At 43.4% G+C, this 24,370-nt stretch overlaps 1 protein-coding gene across 4 annotated transcripts in view; it reads right to left on the bottom strand.

The window, feature by feature from the left end:
* LOC112239893 (collagen alpha-6(VI) chain-like) overlaps nucleotides 1–16,520 on the bottom strand; it is a 34,894-nt gene extending 18,374 nt beyond the window's left edge. Inside the window, exons 1-13 of one of the 4 annotated variants that reach the window (XM_042306741.1) lie at nucleotides 16,367–16,520; nucleotides 7,122–7,249; nucleotides 6,204–6,812; nucleotides 5,532–6,119; nucleotides 4,701–5,264; nucleotides 3,962–4,579; nucleotides 3,282–3,842; nucleotides 2,571–3,128; nucleotides 1,888–2,463; nucleotides 1,188–1,772; nucleotides 628–977; nucleotides 426–504; nucleotides 160–311 (exon numbers count right to left, since the gene is read on the bottom strand). In XM_042306741.1, coding sequence (XP_042162675.1) covers nucleotides 160–311; nucleotides 426–504; nucleotides 628–977; nucleotides 1,188–1,772; nucleotides 1,888–2,463; nucleotides 2,571–3,128; nucleotides 3,282–3,842; nucleotides 3,962–4,579; nucleotides 4,701–5,264; nucleotides 5,532–6,119; nucleotides 6,204–6,812; nucleotides 7,122–7,197 — 5,316 coding nt within the window. In that variant the 5' untranslated portion in view covers nucleotides 7,198–7,249; nucleotides 16,367–16,520. The remainder of the gene's footprint in view (nucleotides 1–159; nucleotides 312–425; nucleotides 505–627; nucleotides 978–1,187; nucleotides 1,773–1,887; nucleotides 2,464–2,570; nucleotides 3,129–3,281; nucleotides 3,843–3,961; nucleotides 4,580–4,700; nucleotides 5,265–5,531; nucleotides 6,120–6,203; nucleotides 6,813–7,121; nucleotides 7,250–16,366) is intronic. The other 3 variants (XM_042306745.1, XM_042306746.1, XM_042306753.1) reach the window with 3 other exon arrangements.
* Between the last annotated feature and the right edge of the window lie 7,850 nt (nucleotides 16,521–24,370).

The raw sequence follows: 24,370 nt of genomic DNA on the forward strand, positions 1-24,370 counted from the left end.
CTGGAAATGGAATTACTGTAGATAGAGACATAAAGGACTTACATGTCAGCCCGAAGAGTCTTAGCCAGTCTAAGTGACATACAGTATTACTACAACACAGGGAGATACAACTAAAAGGGTTGTTCTGATTCTGTTGTCACAAAATGATGAACCACTTACTATTTGTGTCAACAGGGTGTTTCCCAAATTGTGCATGCCAATGTTGAGCGGCTGCTTGTAGCCAAATCCTCGCCCAAACTCCACCTTCTGAAGAAGGTTGGCATTTTGGATCCCTTCTAGGGCGACTGTAAGCAGGGCGTTGATACCTTTTCCTGAAATGTGACATGGAAGACAGAAATAAAATATAACCGATTTTAATGTTCATTTTTGTCTCATGAATGTTCTTAAATTTGTCCGTTTCGGTGGGTTTCCCCTGGTTCTTTAACCTTTAGTGCGGAGAAGTTCCGACTCTTGCTCCAGTTTCATCACGTCATCATCGAGTCCGTCTGAGAAGATCACCAGCACCTAAAGGACAAAGTAGTTGGGACATTGTCATTACAATGTGAAATAACCAACAAAATATGTTATGAAATGAACATTTTTGGAGTCTGTGATCAACCACACAGGAGACATAATGTTTGGGCCCACCTTCACGCCAGCATTAGATTTCTGGAACTTATCACTGAAGGAGCGCAGGAGGAAGGAGTTGAAGTATGTTGTCTGGGAGGTCTGCAGGGCCATAACCTTCTCCACAATTTTCTCGTCGTACTTCTCGAAGTTGTAGTCGTAGAGAACCTTTCCGTCCTGCTCCACCACGCGGAAGCCAATGTTAGTCTCAATGGAACCATCTCCCGCCACGCAGCACAGGCCCTTCAGGTTGGACACATAGCGGATGATCTGTGGCAGGAAGGCCTGTAGCTGGGCTTGGCCATCGAAGAGCCCCTGGGTGGTGGCCCTGCGTGTAATATCGAACCCCATGGCAATGTCTATGGTGCAGCCTATTGGACACAGACACACTCATTATTACTTAACATCCAAATTAACCCCTTTAACAAGTTCAAAAGCTTTATGTGTTATGTTTACTCAAGGATAATATGAGAGAATGTAAAATAGCCTGTTTTTCAAACACTAACAAGCATTCTTTGACGAGGGTTTTACATTGAGTCAGGAGAGACAGAGGAAATAAAACGTGCATACGGTTTACTCACACGCTTGAGTGTCTGGTACCTTGGAGGAGCATATAGTATCCACCACCTTCTTTTTGATCTTGTCCAGGCTGGCAAAGTCCTGCACAGAGAAGACCCTTTCCGGGTTGAGAGTGATTTGCCCAAGCTCAACAGGTTTGTGGTCTTTCCCGATACCGATGGCAAACACCTCAATGTTCATGGCCTTGAGCTTCTCTGCTGCATCAACAACATCGTCATCTGAACGTCCGTCAGTGATCACAACCAGGTTCTGAGAGACCTTGGCATTGATACGGCTCCCTCTAGCTGGTTGGAAGTACTCTGTACGGACGTAGTCCAGGGCCTTTCCGATGTTCGTTGTGTACCTAATCTGCATCATATTGTTTATCTGGTTGTTCACCTCTGCTTCTGTGTAATACTCATTCAAGAAGAACTCCTTTTTAGGATCACTGCTGAACTGGGCGACTCCCACCCGGAAGGACTGCTCTGCAATGTTGAAGCTGGAAACAAGGTCTGTGGCAAACTTCTTCATGATAGTGAAGTCGGTGGTGCTGATGCTCCCTGAGCTGTCAATCAACAGGACCAGATCCCCCTGCGTTTTTTCACAGACTAAGAGGAGAAGAGAAGATGTCAGATCATGTTGAACCATCTCATTTCAAAATGCTTATGCTACAAGGCTTTGTACTTTCAGTTTAGATGTTTTTACAGTTGGATTCTGTCTTACCTGGTTTGCTCGTTTGGCAGAATTCAAAGGAAATATTTTTGTGCAGTGTGTCTAGTTTATGGAAGTCATCCACAAAGAAAACCTTATTCGTGTCCCCTGCCATGAGCTCAAGCTCTTGCTTATTTGCTCCAACCACTCCGATGCTATAGACTATGATCCCATTGTCCCGTAGCTCCTTGGCTGGCCCAGCTAGGCTATAGGGGTCAGTAGCCTCACCATCTGTGATCACCATCAACCACTGGGGAACATTTAGGGCCTTTCGCCCGCCGTACTGTGCACCAAAATAACCCAAGGAATACTTGAGTGCCTTTCCAGTGTAGGTGTCTCCACTGGGCTCTCTAAGCTTTGCGATGGCACTATTGACGTCTCGCTTAGATTTGTATTCGTTGAGTGTGAATTTAGACTCGGGGTTGTCTGAAAAGACAATCAGACCATAGCGTGTCTGCTTCTCCCCAACAGAGGTTTCATTGACCACGGACATCATGAAGTTTTTCATTATGTCAAAATTATCTGAGCTGATGCTGGTGGAGCCGTCCACCAAGAAAATAATGTCTGCGATCTCCGTCCTCACACACTCTGGTGGAAGAGAAGAAGAGATAGAGGAAAATATCAATGTCAAAATCTAAGAAATGTGAACTCATTGTTGCTTTTAAGTAATGTTTCATGAACCAAGTGGCACTCACCTCTCTCCGGATCACAGATTGCCAATGCCAGTTGGCTATCCAAAGCCTTGAGTGCATCAAAGTCCCTCTCGGAGTAGACCCTCTCCTGTGCGCCACTGATCTCCAGTAACTGTGTATTGTTGGCATTGACCACCCCAATAGCGTAGATGATCACACCCTTGTCTTGAAGTTTCTTGGCAGGAGACATGACCTCATCCTGCGCCTCACCATCGGTTACGACAATCAGGAACTGCTTCACGTTAGTGCGCCCTCCTTTCGGTGGGTCAAAGAACTGCGATGTGTAGGACAGGGCTTTGCCGGTGTGTGTGCCCCCGCCTATCTGTTGCATCGTTTGTAAATCCTGCAACATGCCTTCCTTATCGTTATGCTTGTTGAGAGGGAAGATGACCTGTTGGCTGGTGCTGAACTGTATGATGCCCACGTGCACTTTATCCAGGCCTATGTCAGATTTGTTGATGATGGATTGCATGAAGACCTTCATCTTCTGGAAGTCTGGGTTGTTGATGCTACCTGAGCTGTCGATCAAGAAGAGGACGTCCCCCTTCATGTCGTTGCAAACTATGAATAGAGAACAAATATTAATTTAGCTGTTGTTATAACTCAATGTGTGCTCATAATCAATCCCTGGCAAGAGACAAGGTGTTTCATATTTTTACTGAAATCAAAAAATAAATAAGATGTAACACTTAAAAACAATAGAGATGCCCTTACTATCAGGGGAGCAGATATCTGTGATGATGTCATTTTTTATTGGTTTCAGAGAGTCAAAGTTGTTGACAAAGAACTTCTTCTCTTGGCTGCCAGCAATCTCCAGCAGCTGTGTATCGTTAGCTAGCTTCACGCCAATGGCATATATGGTGATGCCCTGCGCCCTCAGCTTTGCTGCTTGATCCTTCACGCTGTCTTCAGACTCTCCGTCTGTGATGACAATGAGGTACTCACGAACTTTGTTACTACGGGTGGCCTTAGCCCGATCAAAGTGGGGACCCATAGAGTTCAGCGCTAATCCGGTCTTTGTCCCGCCTCCAAGTTGCATGATACCATCCACTGCTTTCTCCACTGAAGGTTTGTCAGGGTAGGTTGTCAAATCAAACTCAAGAGCTGGTGTATCAGAGAACTTTACCACACCCACGCGGACATGATGCGGTCCGATGTGGAATGTGTTTATGAATTTGTTAATAAATGTCTTCATGTCAGCAAAGTCTGGATATTCAATACTCCCTGAGTGGTCGATCAGGAAGAACATGTCTGCTTCATCTGTCTGCAAACAGCCTAGAATCAAAAGAGAAAAGAAAGCACTAGTGTCATCTCGGAGATCACATTATGTCTGTATCAACATTCCTCTACAAATTAAACAACAAGAAGCATTGTTACAGTCATTTTGATCTCACTTTGCTTGGCAGTGTATGTCCTTGCGTTGTCTTTGACTGCTTTTTTAAGGATATTGTAGCACACACTCTTCTTCAGGCTCTTCTCCAGGGTCTTGAGCTTGGCAAAGCTGTCCACATGCAATACGTGCTTGTTAGGGGGATCTGAAGCGATCTGTCTCAGCTCGTTCTCGTCAGCATCCTTGATCCCCACTGCATAGACAGTGACACCAGCTCTGCGCAGTGCAGCGGCATGAGAAGTTACGTTGTCCTGGGACTTTCCGGTGATGACTATCGCCACCTGCTGCACCCCCTGTTCTTTCCGGCTGCCCCTCTCCTTGATAAACATCTTCTCCCTGGCATACTCCAGGGCCTCGCCAGTGTATGTGAGACCGCGACGGTAGGGCAGGATCTTGATGAACTGAAGGATATTTGTTTTTTCTCGGAAGGAGTTGAGGTAGACCTGGGCCGAGGCCTTGTTGCTATAGAGGACGATGCCCACCCTCACCCTGTTGAAGTCTATATCTAGGCCGTCTACTATCTTGTAGATGAATCCACGAACCAGCTGGAAGTTTGCAGTACTATTGCTCGAAGACTCATCAACTATAAACACAATGTCAGCCAGTGAAGCTTCACTGCAATCTGCAATAGAGAGGAAATTGTTAGTCAACAGCAATCTGTTATCCTTTGTGTATAATGAGCAACTATTTCACAAGAGATCAGATATTCACTTAATTCAGCAAAAATCCACAAATGCCCTTACCGTCAGTCACAGTGACCACCTCTTCAGTCTCAAAGACAGTCTTTAGCACAGAGGTGATGGATGTAGTCTGGTAAAAGAATGGCGAGGTGGCCATTAACTTTAGCTCTGGAAGTGTAGATTCACCCAACCCGATAGACACAATGGTTGTCCCTTCAGATTTGATAGTACGTGCCACCTTCATCACGTTATCCTTCGAATCCCCCCCTGTCACCGTGACTAGAAACTGCCGGTAGCCTTGTTCATTACGGCCACCAGACGCTGTGGTGAAGAAGTGTGCACGGGCGTATTCCAGGGCATTGCCCAGGTGACGAGACCTGTTGGGACGCAGCGGCAGCCTGAATTTCCTAAGAGCTGCCAAGTACTCTTCCTTGGTGTTGTGGGTGTTCAGTAAGAACTCCACCTTGGTGTCCTGGGCAAACTGGGCCAGACCCAGGCGCATCGTTTTAGTGCTCGGGTTGAGTTGGTTGACCAGTCGCATCAGAAGGGTTCTGACCAGCTGGAAGTCTGCCTGCATCATATTGCTGTCCACCAGGAAGAAGATATCAGAGAACTTTGGGATTAGAGCTGAAAAAAGATAGAATAATTGCTATGACAACAGTGTGAATGTATGTCATATTTTATTTTCATTTTTAGAAATGGTCCTTTGAATGTTGACTTTAATGTTGGCACAAGCGGCCGTAACCAATGTCTGCCTCTCAAGGTTGCATACTTTTGCTTAGAATGGTATCCCATGGTACAACTAAGGCAAGTCACTTGGATTACATAGTTTGCAAGTTCAACATTCACAATTTGTTACAACATACAGTATGTTTCCTTATAAAAGTCCCTTACCCATCCTCTGGTTCTTGATGGAGACACAGACAGTCTGCAGCAGACCCTGAGAAAGTGTTTGTAGGGCCTGGAAATGTTCTATGTTGACCACGAAATGCTCATGGGGCCTGTTAGCGATATCCTTCAGCTCGGTGATGTTGGCTGCCCCAACTCCAATAGCAAACACAATGACCCCTTGCTGCCTTAGCGCCTTGGCTGGCAGCGTTACGTTGTCCGCAGACTCCCCATCGGTGAGCACCACAGCAATCTGAGGCACCCTCTGATCAGCGCGGCTACCGTTGGCCTTGGTGAAAAACTCTTCCCGAAGGACAGTAATGGCTTTGCCGGTGGCTGTGCCTCCCTCGAGCTGTACAAGCCCGTCCACTTGCTCCAGTAGGGCCCTTTGGTCCGTATGTTCCCCCAAATGGAATTGCTTCTGGATCTCATTACTGAACTGGGCCAGTCCTACGCGAACCTTGTCCGCTCCGATATCCAGCCCCTCGATGAAGCTGTGGAGAAACCTCCGAACCTCCTGGAAGTTTGTAGGGCTGATGCTGGTGGAGCCATCCACAAGGAACACAATGTCAGCCACTGTGGCGTTGAGGCACTCTGGAGATTAAGGAAAATAATCCTATAATTTATTTTGTAAAGAATATTTTTCAAATGGAAACAATAAATACACTGTTATAGTACCTTGTACCACTTTGAATATTGGTCTCTTTGCCTCATCTACGGTAGTACATAGCACCTGGATGAGGCTCTGGGAGATCCCCTGCAGTGCAGCAAAGTCTGACACGCTGTACACGTGCTGGTTGTGAGGTGTAGTGGCAATCTCCTTCAGCTGATCTTCGTCTGCTTCTTTGATCCCGATGGCGTACAGCGTTACGCCCTGCTTCTTCAGCTTAAGGGCATGCAGCCCCACATTGTCCATTGATTCACCGTCAGTGATCACCACGCCGATCTGGGGCACGTTCCTATTCACCCGACTCCCTGCGCGGACAACAAAGAGCTCGTTCAGCAGGAAGTCCAGGCCCAGGCCCGTGTTGGTTTCACCACCCATATAACGCAGGTTTGTAATGTACTGCAGGATGTCCTGTTTGTCCTGGAAGGTGTTGAGGAGGAACTCGGTGCGCGGTGTGTTGCTGTACTGGACCAGACCGATGCGCACCTGGTCGGGGGCCACGTCAAAGCTGTTAACCAGCGTGTACAAGAACTGGCGAATCTGTTTGAAGTTCTCTGAGCCGATGCTCCATGAACCGTCCACCAGGAAGACGATGTCGGCCACGGCCTCTTCCTTGCAGACTGGGAGGGGAAGAAAATGGTCGTCAGCCAATGGAATTCCGTAAAAGTGTCTAAACCACAAGGTTTTTGGTGCATGGGATGAGCAATGAAAGCAATTAATCAATAAATCAATCTATTAATCAAATATTATTTTTATCGTGCTTTTATAAAAACCCATTTCTTATAACTGCTCAGCAGTCTAAAGCCCCAAAGAGTTGGTCATAATTTTGCATTTGTGTGGTATTTCTTCAGTGTTTCTATGTTTATGCCATTCTGGACTGTGGTCTGCATTCTGGAATGATTCAGATGTCAGGAGACAAACATGCTTACCTGTTTTTTGTGCTCCGTTAACCAGAAAACATGTTGCTATGGTGAAGATGGCCAGGAGGCCCTGTGTCCCCTCCATGTTGGAACGTTTCTCTAGTCTCTCTCCTTGAACACAAACATGGACAGATCAACTGTTGGAACACAGAAAGTATTTGTTTATCAGATCAAGTTGTGTTGACAACAGATTCAACTGAAATGTGGTTAGATCTAATTTAAACATAGCATCCTGTGACATCCTAGCCTTCAATTATAAATGTTTCTTACACGATAACAGATTATTTTGCGCTACTATTGCTCATGCTCAGGGTTGGGGAGTAGGATTACATGTACAGATACATCTGAAAAACGACATGATTACTTCAAGGATTATTTTTAAATTCAGAAAGGATGTTTTTGCGAAATAAACAAATCTAACACTTCTGTTTTTTCAATGACATTCAAATCAGCATTGAAAAAAGGAGCAAGTTTAAGTTTGTTCTACCTGAGCGAGTCTGACCTCAAATCAGAGACCAATATGATGGCACACCAAATGTGTTTGATGGATTGCGGGAAAAGAGCAGGAATGGGCTTCGGTAGGCTACAGTCAAAGCTATGTCTTCCAATGGTGCGACTGCTGTCGGCTTCAAAAGATTATCCAACTTGAATAAATGCTTGGCGGTAAGGATGACAGCAGTGGTCTAGTCTACGGCGATACGGATATCACTTATTATTGATATCTACATAGCGCATTGATGTGAATCACACTGCTGCTCTCTCTTTTAGCTATTTGCGCCTTATGGATTGTTGTTGTTGTGGATGGCTGTTCAAATCTATATGTATTATTTGAACCCAATAAATGTTTGAATTCAAGAAGTTAAAGCTGCCTATCAATCATTATTTTTGAAACCAGTGGACAGCCGGTGAAAAATGTGGTCTTGCAACAGCTGCATAGTGCGGATCCCAGCCTATGGAATAAAAGTGGGGCTTTTATTGCTCAATCTAATTCATGCTAATCCAAATAAATTTCATAGGCCTAATGGACACATGCTCAACCTTGTACACTTTTAATAGACTTACAAGGGACAATCTGTAGTTGCTACATCCATTTTTAGACTTATAAATTGTATGTATGTGCCTCATGAGCTTAATTCAACTGTCACACTTGTCATGACGTTGCCCTCTTTGGGTACAGCAAGCCCCACCCCTCTCCCTGCCTCCTACAACTAGGCTGCTGTGGTCAGAGAGGTCGTAAATTCCTGGAAGAGATTATCTCCTTATGGCCACAGTATAGTGACAGAGTGAATTTTCAGAACAAAGGAATTTCTTCCACCTCACAGAACTTGACGTCCGAACAACATTTATGTTCTGGAGAAGGTATAAAAGATTGGTGAAGAATCCAGCTACGCACTGGTCCGTTTGGTACAAGTTTGTAAAACTCATGAGACGGTGCGGCCACATTACCATAAAGCTGTTAATATAATAGCCTCAGATATGAGGTTTACATCTAATTGTTGTATAAGATGAACGACTGAGGATGATACTGTTTGTAAAATTGTGTAATGTGATTTTGGACTGTTTAATGAAGGAAACTCCAATTCCCTTTTGAGTTTAACTAAATCAGAGGACTGCCCATGAGCCCAGTTAGGGTCGGGCAAGTTGGGACAGGCCCTTTTCTGCAACTCACGAATAAAACCCCAACTTTGAGAAGTTTTCAACAGACCATGTTCTCTCAATCACGAGAGGACAAAGGTTGCAGATGATTGCTGAATCTTTTAACCATACCACGTGGTTAAACTCTTAAGACTATCGATATCGACAGAATAAGAACAAGTCTTTGATATTAATTGCTAGTCTGCAGCTAGGAATTCGGTATCATTGAACGTGAAGAACGACAACCGCCGAAACATGAATGAATGTCACTCTGAACTATCCACTCTAACCACGACAGAAAGACGGACAATTCTACAAAATAAACAAACTTTTCAACAGTGATCAAGACGACACACTGAGCGTAAATATATATATTGATTGTAATTGTTCCCGAATGAGTGAGCGTTCATGTGCAAAGGATTAGCATTTCAATAGTTATAATTATCTACTCTGTAGTGACTTCTCAGCTGACCCTCACTCCCCTTTCGTCTCACAAGTCGCCATGCCGGTTTAGCCCACTAGGGCACATTCCCCTATCATTCCTTGTTAACATATTTACTTGTTTGTTTATGCACTTCTGTGATTGTTTAGTTAGTTAATAAATAAATCATTTAAGACAATTGATGTATGACTCATAGTGAAGACGGTTCATGCAGATAGGCAACAAATTACGACGTTTGGAATGAGACTAACGTGAGGTAAAATAATTAATTAATCAATTCGAAGACTAATTGATCAGATATAAAATATTTGAAAAGTTATATTAGGAAATTATAACTTTGTAATCTGAATATTTTCCTTGGTGCCCCGACTTCCTAGTTAATTACAGTTACATGATTAATCGGTTGATCGCGTAATACTAATAACAGAGAATCTTTGATAAAAACGAAATCTTCAATTTAATGATAGTAAAGACACGACACTCTCCATGAGAACTCAAAATATAAGAATGTTTTACTCCATTGTTTGTAAACATTGTAAATGTAAACCAACACTGTATAGCCTCATAACATGGACATCATGGATGACCAGTCATTTTGATATCAATCATTTTGATATCATGGATGACCAGTCTTTGTCTATTAATCTGAGAGTGGTTACATTTCTCCAGGCCCATTCCTTAGCTTTTTATCAAAACAGAGGCGGGGCAACCGTTTTGTTATGGTTTCATCTGTGGATTTGCCATTTAAACATCTGCATATTATCAAGATATTAAAGTGTCACCAACAAAAAGGTCAACAATAGGCCTATAGCAAGTGCAGCAGCCTATAAATGTCTTTAGGACAAGATTCAGCTAATGTAAAACAGCCTATAATGTGTTTAGGATTCAGCTAATGTAAAACAGCCTATAAATGTGTTTAGGACAGGATTCAGCTAATGTAAAACACCCTATAAATGTGTTTAGGACAGGATTCAGATAATGTAAAACAGCCTATACATGTCTTTAGGACAGGATTCAGCTAATGTAAAACAGCCTGTAGAAATGGCCCATGGAGTTGGTGGAATAATCCTTTAATTCATTGCCATTTACTCAGCTGGGCCAGGGGCGCTTTAATTAGGTCAGGTGGAAATGTCCGACAGATCTCAACTCCATAAAAGGAGGAAATTGCCATCGCTTGATCTCGCCGCTTTCTCTTCCTCAACTCCATCTGATCCAGAAGTTCTGTGCGTCCATGAATCCACGTAAGTCCACCGACTCTGTTACCTTTCATCTGAACTATCTGTTGCGATCCGGAGATGGGCCATCAGTTATTGTTTATAGTTATTACCGCCATTGTTTGCTAACTGAATGACTTTGATAATGGGGATTATAGATTGTATAACCATTCACTGTTTGTATTCATGATTTATGATAAATAGTTACGAGCCTAAATGACTCGCGGATGATTACTATTGACTTCTTAATGAACTGAACTGTTGAAATCCCTAAATTATGTTAATAATGAATGATATGATTTGATCTTTGATTATGAATTTGATTGGATACATGTTATTTGTTTCCTTTGTGATGCAGCACAGACTACTCCGTAAATATACCACTTTATGGTTAAAGGAATTCCTGCCTCAGTCTCATCCATTCCTGTCACCTGACACGTGACCACCTGTTCACCTTCACTGTCAGTCATCCTACCTGTCCAGCTACCCACACAGATTCCACTAATCTTTCACAGCCTATAAATGTATTTAGGACAAAGACCGTTTTGAAAATACTTTATCTATGGATTATCTGTAGATTCGACCGCCATTCCCAAATGGATTCCAAATATGGCGTCCTATCTTGCAAAACTTACTGTATCAACAGAGTGTGTGTGTGTGCCTGGTTAATGTGTACTGTATGTGTCTGGTTGTTTAAGAATCTTATACCATTGCTTGTTGAGGCCCGATCCCAATGAGTTGAGAAATTCAGGAAACAGGGGTCCATCCTAACCGGATGCATCTGGACGTAATCAGGATTTGCAGACCCCCACTTCAAACAAGAATCGCATTTGAATGACAGTGATTGAAAGGGTGGTCTTGACATCTCATTTGTTCAGGTCAGACTCCACTGAATATACTTACATCTGGGTCTAACAGATCTCCATGCACATTTCCTTCACTCTCTGTTCTCTACCTCGGTTTATTTAGGCATCGTTCAAAGCAGTTCCTTTCCAGTCAACAGAGTGAGGTCTAAAGAAGTGGGGGCCCATTGTTTTCAATGGCAAATCATCTATTCCACTCAAACTGTGGTCACAGATTGACCGTGAACATTCAGGCACAAGGGATCTGTTAACTTAGGGAGCACTTTAAAGCTTTCTACAGGACTATGATTACACCACCAACATTTGGTTTACCTCTTCATGACGAGTCAAGGTCAAGATTGTCTATGGTCAGAACGGTCCAGTACAATTATCCAAGACTGACTCTTTAACGTAACATATAAATCAACAATAGGGTTTCAGTGGCTGGTTGATTTCAAGCTTCATTTCTGTTTGTCACCTATCAATTCATGTTGAACTGATGACTGTGGGGTTCTGGTAGGCATCAGTTATTAACTGCTTTAGCTGCATGCCTGTTCCATTAAACATACACATCATCATAAAGCCTGAAGACGTGAATGGATCCTATTTCAGAGTTCTTCACTACAGCTGTATGCTGTTAGCTCTGCTGACAAGACGTCCTAGACCTATGGGATAACCAATGCAATGTCCTTCTTCCCCTCTTTCTCTAAATAGAGAAGCCTAACATTTACATCTTATCACTTTCGATTTACAGCTGGTGCCGGCTGTGTTTTAGACACAGACGTTGAGGCATTAGGAGGTGTAAACAAAGAAACTTGGCTGTTTAATATACAGAACTACAGGTCATGCTAGTCTGGCTGTGGACCACAGGGGCTGTGTTTACACAGGCAGCCCAATTCAGATCTTTTGTCAATTATTTCCATATCTGATACCTCTCTGATCTTGTCCCTAATGTGTAAACAGCAACAACAAAAAACACATGAATCTGATCTTTTGACTTACTGTATACCACCACCATACTGTATGTGGATCACAATTCTGATGGTACAAATGTGACCTCAGTCTAGATGCTCAATTCAGAACTGATTTACTCTGAAGTGTTCCTTTTTTTGGACATGACCTGCCATTACCATGGCAACCACCCCAACATTTTAACTTCTACATGATCGGTGTCCCTATACTGGGACGGTTGAGCTAACGTGCGCTAATGTGATTTGCATGACAGTTGTAAGTAACAGCAAACTTTCCAGGACATAGACATGTCTTATGGGATGAAAGTTTAAATTTTTGTTAATGTAACACACTGTCCAATTTACAGTAGCTATTACAGTGAAAAAATACCATGCTATAGTTTGAGGAGAGTGCACAACAACAAAAAACGTTTATCCCAGCAACTGGTTTGATATATTCACCTCTGAAGGTAAATAATTGACTTACATTCAGTAATCTTGCTCTGATTTGTCATCCTGATGGTCCCAGAGATAAAATGTGGCATAGTCTTGTTTGATAAAATCTATTTTTATATTCGAATGTAGGAACTGTGTTCTACACTTTGTACCCCTGCTTTCTCTAGCTCCACATCCACCCGCCCGGCCATCTACTTCAGAGGCTACATCTGTGTGAATGAGCAAATCTGATATGGGTAAAATGTCTGGACACGGAGTCTGGACACTCAGAAAAAAAGATTGGATATGGAAAATTGTGAATTGTGTTCTTCGGGTAGCTGTGTGAACACAGTCAGTTTGTTTACACAGCCAGAATGTTTCTCAAAAGGCTTTTTACAGGGGGAGTGACAGCAACTTTTCCAGAACCACTATCACAGCTCATTTCAATCATATTGAAAATTCAGAAGCCTGTGAAACTGTTCCTGTTTAAAAAAAAAAAATCTTATTTGTCATGTATCTGTGTTAGATCACCTTGGCAGCAGTGGTTTCTGCAGTTTTACTGTTATTCACAATGTGGCGGTTGGTGAGTGATATCTATCAGTGGCTGAGGTTTCAGCAAACCAATGTTGCAGATTTAAGTAATGTAGTGTTGGCTACAATAGGGTTGCCATGCTGTACAGTAACAACCGCAGTAATTACACAGTATTAATAACGTACTGTGTGACCTTGATCATCAATAGAACAGAACACTACACTGAATTCGTATTGTAATGATCACATTGTACCAGATTGCTTAACTATAACAATATGTAAGGCTACTTGAACCATAAGCAGTTGGAGTAGCACAGATTAGATGTTATTGCTCGGCTGTTATTGACTTAACTTAGCACACTTCTCTGATTTGGCTGTGATATGATGCAGTACATCTGAGAAATTAAGTCAGGGCACTTATTGATGTGGCTGTTGTGGTTTGCATGTCATTGAAGACTAAAAACGGTATTGTTTGTGTTGCAAACTTTTGACAGGTGTATATGTGGCTTTGGCAAGATCAAGTCTGAGCTTGGGGGTGAAACAATTACACATTGCCCTAAATGGTCTGAAAGGCCACTTTCCCGTTAATTGGCTCTGTCTTGTGTATTAAGTGGAAATTCCCCATTATGATATTCCTTAACAAATGAAGGGTGCACGTCCATGGGCATTGTGATGCAGACTGACACAACAGGAAGAGAACATTGTGTTTAGCCTGAAAGGAAATAGAGCAACACTGAACGATATAGTGAGAAAGTATCCAAACTTGGTCTTAACAAAAGTATCCCGTCTAAATGAAAAGGTTATTTGGAAAGAGAGGTGGAGGGCAGGGCAGAATAATGGTTACAGATGCAGGATCTTCATTTCACCAGTTTCTCACAACAGGAAAGAATCCTACAGCAAAAGGAAATGTGAATTATTGTGTGGGTTATAATGAATGGATTTGATGAGGAGCCTTCATGTGGTGTCGAAGAAGGCGTGACAGAACCTGTAAACACAACCTGGAGCAATTTCCTTAACATGAAAAAAATATTTTCCCCAACAGCAATATAAACAGGAAACCATAAACAGTCACTAGATGGTCTGGTCTCTGGGTTGGACCTACTGATGGATGTATTCACTCTGGTGTATGTGTGTGTGTGTGTGTGGCACCTATAAACTGTATAGGATGTGAAGCACCTATAAACTGTGCTTGACTGTGTTTATCTGGTCAGACGAAGACTCAACATCGTGTCTTGAGTTTACAACCAGCATCACAAACATTGTACCTGCTCAACGTCAATCCTTGATTCATGGTTTCCTGGAAAGTTAAACTATGGAGTGAAACAAAATAATGTACCATCTTTGTGAGTGCTGGCTGCCTTTATTCATAAAGCATTGTGGTGGGCTCATCTAAAATCCAGAATCAAACGTGTGGACATTCATCTGGGCCAAAGAACAATCACACTGTCTTAGAAAAAAGGTTTCCCAAATTAACCCTCTGTAGAAAAGGTTCTACAAGGAACCTAAAAGTGTTGGCTTCAATAGTTTTTACCTGGAACCAAAAAGGGTTCTTCAAATAGTTATTCTATGGGGACAGCCGATGAACCCTTTGAGGTTTTAGATATACACTGTTAGAAAACAAGACATCACAAGATGCTAACATCCCAGCATCACAAGATGCTAACATCCCAGCATCACAAGATGCCAACACCCCAGCATCATAAGGTGCTAACATCCCAGCATCCTAAGGTGCTAACATCCCAGCATCCTAAGGTGCTAACATCCCAGCATCATAAGGTGCTAACCCCCCAGCATCATAAGGTGCTAACACCCCAGCATCATAAGGTGCAACACCCCAGCATCATAAGGTGCAATCATAAGATGCTAACATCATAAGGTGCTAACACCCCAGCATCACAAGATAAGGTGCTAACACCCCAGCATCATAAGGTGCTAACATCCCAGCATCATAAGGTGCTAACATCCCAGCATCATCATAAGGTGCTAACATCCCAGCATCATAAGGTGCTAACATCCCAGCATCATAAGGTGCTAACAGCATCATAAGGTGCTAACATCCCAGCATCATAAGGTGCTAACAAGGTCATAAGGTGCTAACATCCCAGCATCATAAGATGCTAACATCCCAGCATCATAAGGTGCTAACATCCCAGCATCATAAGGTGCTAACACCCCAGCATCATAAGGTGCTAACAGCCCAGCATCATAAGGTGCTAACATCCCAGCATCATAAGGTACTAACAGCCCAGCATCATAAGGTACTAACATCCCAGCATCATAAGGCGTCATCCAGTGACAAACTTCATTAGTGAGCAAACGTACTTTAACAGGGGAATGGTCTATTATGCAACTGTACAGCATGGTGATTAAATGGTGGATAGTATGATAAGCATGATCTGCAGTAGTCTGGAGTGTCTGTGAAATACTGTTACAGCATCCAGCTGGCAGGAGGCTCCACTACCAGTCAACACCATTTATCTACAACCAACACACCCATTTTGGGAACAAAGATTGTCACAGAATGTTTGAGAAAGTTATCCAAATGTTCTCAGAACATGATTTTGGCAAATGGACAAGAATTTCTTACAATTAATTTCAAGCACACATGCACCTACGCACACATACCATTCTATTGTTTATTTTTGATCCAGTTCATCCACGGCAAAGAGATATATTTTTCATAATAATTTGAACCTAATTAATTTGTTCAATACACTCTTCAAACATGTTGAACATACAAGTTGCGCATGCTGTCTATAGCCTAACTATAATCAACAAGGCAGCTGTATTATCTTTGTAGCCCTAAATGTTTAACATTTCAGAGTAGACTATTCACTTAAATGAACGCAAACTGCGACGACGGGTAGGCCAATCCAATGGACACCATCATTAGAGGGATTTGTGATCAATTCACTTCAGCCTATTTATTTTATAGGCCTACACGATTATTTTACATTTTAAAAAATGTACTTAACAACTTTGCACTTAGAATAACATCCTCAAAACCACCCATTGAATTCAAAAGTTTCTCTATAAAAACCTACATTATGTTTCCAAGTATGTCCCTCAAAAGGATAATTAGGCATATACACTGAGACATTGTGAGCTAATTCGTTAAATCACAACATTTTTGTATTATTTAAATGTAGACTAGGTTTGCATGCACAACAAACAAAAAAAGCGTACGGAAAATGTATAAACTTACAATGTGGCTGAAGCACTATCTGGTGCGCGCAGGCAGGAATCCCATTCCCTTATAGAACCCAAAGCCCAATCTTGTTCTGCAGAAATTGGTGCGGCTGGCCACTCCTCACACCCCGCCCCGAATCATCGAATGGTTAGGCAAAGAATAGCCAACAGTATTCATCCCGCTACTATTCGGTTGAGTCTACACGACCTGTGAGTCATACACACCCCTACATCCCCCTGAATTAGTTCTACCGGGAAACTTGATGTTCGGAGCCGCGGGAAGGAATTCTAAGGAAATTCTGAAGCAGATAGAAATAGTAAAGTGATGTAACAGGAGTGGTTATTTGTACCAGGAGACTAACACCATTACATATTGGTGTTATAATATTAGCCTTTACAATATAGGCCTAGTGTTGTTGGTCATTATCGGTTATGCAAGGCTCTCTCAATTTGGATGAATTGGTGCCTCTGGGGAAATTCAAACGGCTGATTGAGGACCGTTTGTTTTCTACGATTGTGTTTTGCAAGAGGAGCGGGAATGTGCCTCCAGTGCTATATGCTCTTCAACGTATAATGAGATTTACAAACCTCACAACTGTCACGACTCAGACCGAAGGTGGCTCCCCTTCCCGTTCGGGTGGCGCTCGGCGGTCGTCGTCGCCGGCCTACTACCAGCCACTGATTCTTTTCTATCCCTCCTTATGTGTTTATTGATTACACCTGTTTTGAGTTTGTTGTAATTAGTTGGGCTTTATTAGTCAGCCGGCCCGCCCGTTTCTTTGTGCGGGATTGATTATTGTAACCCTGGTGTTTGAGACAGACGAACGTGTTGGTTTATGGTATCGTTCCCCGTGTCTGGGGCATTTTGTTTTGAGCACCCAGTGTTTAGTGGGGGGGGCCGTGGTTCACCGTGTGCGCATTAAAAGAGCACTATATTGAACCCTCTGTTTTCCTGCGCCTGACTTCACACTCGACACCCAGTACCTTACAACAACCTTGCCAAACCTCACAACCTTGTCTTGCTTTTCTGTAACTTTCAGTGACAATTACTAACACCTTTGATCATTTTGCTGTTACCTATCCAGACCTAGCAGGATAGGTGAAATATAACTGCACCTCTCTGCTCTAGGACACCCCACTCCAAAACACACCTTCAGTGAACTCCATCCCATTTCTGACACCAGTGCAGAAGAAGTTGGGGCTCCCGAGTGGTGCAGTAGTCTAAGGCACTGCATCTCAGTGCTTGAGGCATCACTACAAACACCCTGGTTCAAATCCAGGCTGTATCACAACTGGCTGTGATTGGGAGTCCCATAGGGCAGCGCACAATTGGCTCAGCATCATCCGGGTTTGGCCGGTGTAGGCCGTCATTGTAAATAAGAATTTGTTCTTAACTGACTTGCCTAGTTAAATAAAAAAAGTTGTGATGCCAAGAGGTCTGACTCTGAAACCTTTTTCACTCAGCAGACATTTATCCTCGGGCAACACCTGTCACTTTGCTCCTGCTTGTCAAGGTTTAAACTCAGCCCAGTTACCATGCTAACCCCACACTGGCATATAGTAGCCTAGACCAGTGGTTCCCAGCTCCCGTCCTCCAGTATCCCCAACAGTACACAGTTTTATTGTAGCCCCAGACAAGCACACTTCAACTTGTCAACTAATCATCGGGCCCTCAATGAGTTGAATCAGGTATGATTGTCTGGGCTACAACACGTGTGCTGTGGGGGTACTCGAGGACTGGAGTTGGGAACTGCTGGGCTAGGCTACAACTAGTTACATTTATGCCCTCATTTTAGCATGCTATAATACTCACCACAGAACTGCAGCGTACACAACCCTTTTTACATAACTATTTTTTATATTCAATTTTAGGCATGAATTGCCTCCCACGCCACTCTGCCTCTTGAACAATGAAATACATTTGTTTCCAGATCATTGGTTTTTGGTCTACACTCCCTGAATGTAATAGCTGAGTGAGTTAGGAATTGAGCTCAACCCTGCATCTTTTTAATAAACATGACAAGACTGATTTCTCAACATAAAAAATGTACAGCCAGTGTACTTGTATTTGGCAACTCATGTTTAGATGTCATAGATGTGACGGGCTAATGGTCTGATGAATACTTTGCAGTGGGCTTTTCTTAGTTAGGCTACCCCAGCTATGTAATGGATCTCTCCCTCCTCTTCTGAGGAGTTGGGAACTGCTGGGCTAGGCTACCCCAGCTATGTAACGGATCTCGTCCTCCTCTTCTGAGGAGTAGCGAGAAGGATCGGAGGACCAATGCGCAGCGTGGTAAGTGTCCATAATGTTTAATCAAACAAAACAGAACAAAACAATAAGCTCATCCTGACACGACCCTCCAGCATGACAATGCCACAAGCCATACTGCTCATTCTGTGCGTCATTTCCTGCAAGACAGGAATGATAGGAACGTCCAAGTGTGCATGTTGAAAATGTGACATCATGCTTTATATCTGTCAGGAATCCTCCCTTTCTGTGAAAATAATGTTCACCATTTGAGTTATCAGAATCTATAATCTAGAGTAAAACATGGCCCAGAGGCATCTAGTCTGATTGAAGACAGACTTCCCTTCTCTTTCTCTCTATCTCTTCATCCGTCCCACTCCCCTCCCTTCCCATTTCTGGTTCATGTCATAAATCATAGGGCCTGGCCCTGGGGAAGGGCCTCCTGTAGCTTTACGGGACCATGCTGCGTTCACTCAGCTCCCATTTATTCCTTAAACATTCTGGCTCTATCCAGAGACAGCCCCTCACAGCATCCTCAGAGATAACCCTCACAGCATCCTCAGAGACAGCCTTTACAGCATCCTCAGAGACAGCCAGCCACTCACAGCATCCTCAGAGACAGCCAGCCTCTCACAGCATCCTCAGAGACAGCCAGCCTCTCACAGCATCCTCAGAGACAGACAGCCTTTACAGCATCATCAGAGACAGACAGCCTTTACAGCATCATCAGAGACAGACAGACCCTCACAGCATCCTCAGAGACAGCCCTTACAGCATCCTCAGAGACAGTCCTTACAGCATCTTCAGAGACAGACAGACCCTCACAGCATCCTCAGAGACAGCCCTTACAGCATCCTCAGAGACAGACAGACCCTCACAGCATCCTCAGAGACAGCCCTTACAGCATCCTCAGAGACAGACAGACCCTCACAGCATCTTCAGAGACAGCCAGACCCTCACAGCATCCTCAGAGACAGCCCCCTACAGCATCCTCAGAGACAGTCAGCCCCTCACAGCATCCTCAGAGACAGACCCTCAAAGCATCCTCAGAGACAGCCAGCCCTCACAGCATCCTCAGAGACAGCCCCTTACAGCATCCTCAGAGACAGACAGCCCTCACAGCATCCTCAGAGACAGCCAGCCCTCACAGCATCCTCAGAGACAGCCTGCCCTGACAGCATCCTCAGAGACAGCCCTTACAGCATCCTCAGAGACAGACAGACCCACACAGCATCCTCAGAGACAGCCCTTACAGCATCCTCAGAGACCGCCCTTACAGCATCCTCAAAGACAGACAGACCCTCACAGCATCCTCGGAGACAGCCCTTACAGCATCCTCAGAGACAGACAGACCCTCACAGCATCCTCAGAGACAGCCAGCCTCTCACAGCATCCTCAGAGACAGCCAGCCTTTCACAGCATCCTCAGAGACAGACCCTCACAGCATACTGAGAGACAGCCAGCCCCTCACAGCATCCTCAGAGACAGCCAGCCCTCACTGCATCCTCAGAGACAGACCCTCACAGCATCCTCAGAGACAGCCAGCCCTCACAGCATCCTCAGAGACAGCCCCTTACAGCATCCTCAGAGACAGCCAGCCCTCACAGCATCCTCAGAGACAGCCAGCCCTCACAGCATCCTCAGAGACAGCCAGCCCTCACAGCATCCTCAGAGACAGACCCTCACAGCATCCTCAGAGACAGCCAGCCCTCACAGCATCGTCAGAGACAGCCCTTTACAGCAGCCTCAGAGACAGTACAGTACGTTCTGATGGCATGACGTGTGTACAGAAGTTTAAGGGCATCTAAATACACCTCTCTTGAAGTAACCCTCATTTTGACAGCGACACACTGTAGCCATGCTCTTCTTATCGAAACATTCCTCAACTTCAACCCTCTAAAGATGTTTTCATCTTTGCTTGCCATACAATTCATTAACCACTAGAAGTCGTGCTTATGCATGGACACCTTCCCATCATTTATCAGGTGCGTACACACAAAAAAACACTAAACCTTGCGTGCGCCTGTTTCCTCGAAGATTGGTATTTATCCATTTGGAACTTGATGGTAAAGTGATTTTCTTACATTTTTTGAACAATTTCTTTTTTTTACAGTATAAAACATCCAAATACAAACTAGAACATACAGACGCACACTAACATTGACTAAATCACCCCTGCCCAGACCCACCTGCTCACACCCCCATCTCCAGCGTCTGTGTCACTCTCCGCCACATTGCCTCAAACGGCACCATTTTGTTTCTCTCCGTCGCCGCCCACGCGATTATTGACAAGTAAAATTTTGTCCAATCTATGTTGTATCTCCACGCTCATGTGCCATGTCTTGAAATATTAAGACAGGAGGATTAAAAGTACATTTACATTGTAATACTTCTGAGAGCCAACTTCCTAACTCCGCCCATAACTTTGGGATTTTATAGCATTCCCAGAATGCATGGATTACTGAGTAATTGTTAGTTTTACACTTAAGACATTACTCTGCCTGGTGCTGTAGAATTTGTGAATGTTGTCTCTTGTGTATTAAATTCTATAAATTAGTTTATACTGGATTAACTGTACATTTTAGTTAACTGTAATTTTGTTAGTGCTGTTCCAACATTACCTCCATCTTGTGCAAATTTCAGTTATTTTAAAATCTTGGTAGATTATATATTTGTCATTTGGAAAGTGTGCATATTTCCACTATCAGCTCAGACCATGGTTATGCACAAATTGTCATCTACTATCTCACATAGTATGTCGTGTAATATTTATTTTACTTTTATCACAGTATATAGGCCTAAGTCATAGCCTGATCATATCATATTACCTTCCCTATATATGTCCCTCCCTTTGGTTCCTTCCCTATATATGTCACTCCCTTTGGTTCCTTCCCTATATATGTCACTCCCTTTGGTTCCTTCCCAATATATGTCACTCCCTTTGGTTCCTTCCCTATATACTGTATGTCAGTCCCTTTGGTTCCTTCCCTATATATGTCACTCCCTTTGGTTCCTTCCCTATATATGTCACTTCCTTTGGTTCCTTCCCTATATACTGTATGTCAGTCCCTTTGGTTCCTTCCCTATATATGTCACTCCCTTTGGTTCCTTCCCTATATATGTCACTCCCTTTGGTTCCTTCCCTATATATGTCACTCCCTTTGGTTCCTTCCCTATATACTGTATGTCAGTCCCTTTGGTTCCTTCCCTATATATGTCACTCCCTTTGGTTCCTTCCCTATATATGTCACTCCCTTTGGTTCCTTCCCTATATATGTCACTCCCTTTGGTTCCTTCCCTATATACTGTATGTCAGTCCCTTTGGTTCCTTCTCTATATATGTCACTCCCTTTGAGTCCTTCACTATATATGTCACTTCCTTTGGGTCCTTCCCTATATATGTCACTCCCTTTGGTTCCTTCCCTATATATGTCACTCCCTTTGGTTCCTTCCCTATATATGTCACTCCCTTTGGTTCCTTCCCTATATATGTCACTCCCTTTGGTTCCTTCCCTATATACTGTATGTCAGTCCCTTTGGTTCCTTCCCTATATATGTCACTCCCTTTGGGTCCTTCCCTATATATGTCACTCCCTTTGAGTCCTTCCCTATATATGTCACTCCCTTTGGTTCCTTCCCTATATATGTCACTCCCTTTGGTTCCTTCCCTATATATGTCACTCCCTTTGGTTCCTTCCCTATATATGTCACTATATATGTCACTCCCTTTGGGTCCTTCCGTATATATGTCACTCCCTTTGGTTCCTTCCCTATATATGTCACTCCCTTTGGTTCCTTCCCTATATATGTCACTCCCTTTGGTTCCTTCCCTATATACTGTATGTCAGTCCCTTTGGTTCCTTCCCTATATATGTCACTCCCTTTGGGTCCTTCCCTATATATGTCACTCCCTTTGAGTCCTTCCCTATATATGTCACTCCCTTTGGTTCCTTCCCTATATATGTCACTCCCTTTGGTTCCTTCCCTATATATGTCACTCCCTTTGGTTCCTTTCCTATATATGTTACTCCCTTTGGTTCCTTCCCTATATATGTCACTCCCTTTGGGTCCTTCCGTATATATGTCACTCCCTTTGGGTCCTTTGGTTCCTTCCTTCCCTATACATGTCACTCCCTTTGGTTCCTTCCCTATATATGTCACTCCCTTTGGTTCCTTCCCTATACATGTCACTCCCTTTGGTTCCTTCCCTATATATGTCACTCCCTTTGGTTCCTTCCCTATACATGTCACTCCCTTTGGTTCCTTCCCTATACATGTCACTCCCTTTGGTTCCTTCCCTATATATGTCACTCCCTTTGGATCCTTCCCTGTATATGTCACTCCCTTTGGTTCCTTCCTTCTGGTTTTGGATTATGTTTATTTTATTAAAACACTCACTCCCTGAACTTGCTTCCCGACTCTCAGGGCATATCGTTACAGCAGGACATGTCTCTCATTGTCTTACATGACTGGTTTATTACCGCTACACAACAAATGTTAAGCTACCATTGATCTGTCTCTCATTCAATAAGCATCGAAAGTAAATAGACCAGTAGCCTATTTAAAATATATAGTATAGTAATGGATCTATTATAGTAGCCTATTGCTATGAGATAGGAGAGTGACTTCATAGCCTATTTCATCTCAGAGCCTATACCAAGTTAGGAGATACAATCATCTATTGGTCAACTAAATGTTGAACAAGAAAGCCAGTGTGCAATTTACTTTGAGTGATTGTGGAAATCTTTGCCCCTGTCTACCATGTTTTTGTTCAGCCCACCATGCTGAACGTTTCCATCCATACTTAGGAGCAGGATGGTCTGTCAGTGGTGGCAGCCAGGTTGCATGCAGGATGCATGTATCTGCATGTTTGGCCTTCGCAGTTCCTGACTTCCATTATGTTAGCCTGAGGGCAAAACAGGCCCAGCTGAGACAAAGACCAGTCCATATCAGATTTGAATTGCATGCTGCAGGCACTTATCTGCATGTGAACTTATTCTTAATGGAGGCTGCTAACAATGGCCGGAACGGAGCAAATGGAATGGCATCAAACACCTGGAAACCATGGAAACCATGTGTTTGATACCATTCCACTGATTCCACTCCAGTCATTTCCACGAGCCCGAGTTCCCCAATTAAGGTTCCATCAAACTCCTGTGTTAGAGCAAGAGATTTCTGTTTTTCTCATGTCTGAGGAAATGAGAAATCTATTGTACATTAAAAACACTATTTACCAGGACACTTCGACACAGCTTTTAGCTTCAATGTTGCATAAGAGTGAGATAGAAAAGGTAGCTGGTAGCTTGACTCGTCAATGTTTCCATCAAGGCCAAGTTTATAGCAATGAAAGGACTCCTTCAGGTCTAATCTGGGGAGAGCCAAATGCTATTTGAGATCCATTACATTGTTTAGATTGGACTTTGCAGACACTTGAATCTAACAACTTTAGCCAAGAACTGTGTTCTCATTCTTCGCACAGTCTTGTTCAGTTGACTGAGTCAGACCTCCATGTCATTCTGAGGTGAAGACTGTGAAACTGTTATAATGTGAGGAAGTGCATCCTGTAGAAACTTCTCTAAGAGGACATTGAACCTTCAGAGGGCCTTGAATCTTCACTACTGGCAACATTTTTAGGCCACACACAGCGATACTTCATGCAAAGATTGCACTGTGTGCTATGTATTTGTGCAGCCTACTTTATTAAATCCCCTGTAATTTACTCTATCGGCCTCAGTAGAAGCTGCTGTAAGGTAGCAGCAAGGATTGTGTGGG

This window comes from Oncorhynchus tshawytscha, linkage group LG03 (genome assembly GCF_018296145.1).
Source record: "Oncorhynchus tshawytscha isolate Ot180627B linkage group LG03, Otsh_v2.0, whole genome shotgun sequence".
NCBI classification, from domain to species: Eukaryota; Metazoa; Chordata; class Actinopteri; order Salmoniformes; family Salmonidae; genus Oncorhynchus; species Oncorhynchus tshawytscha.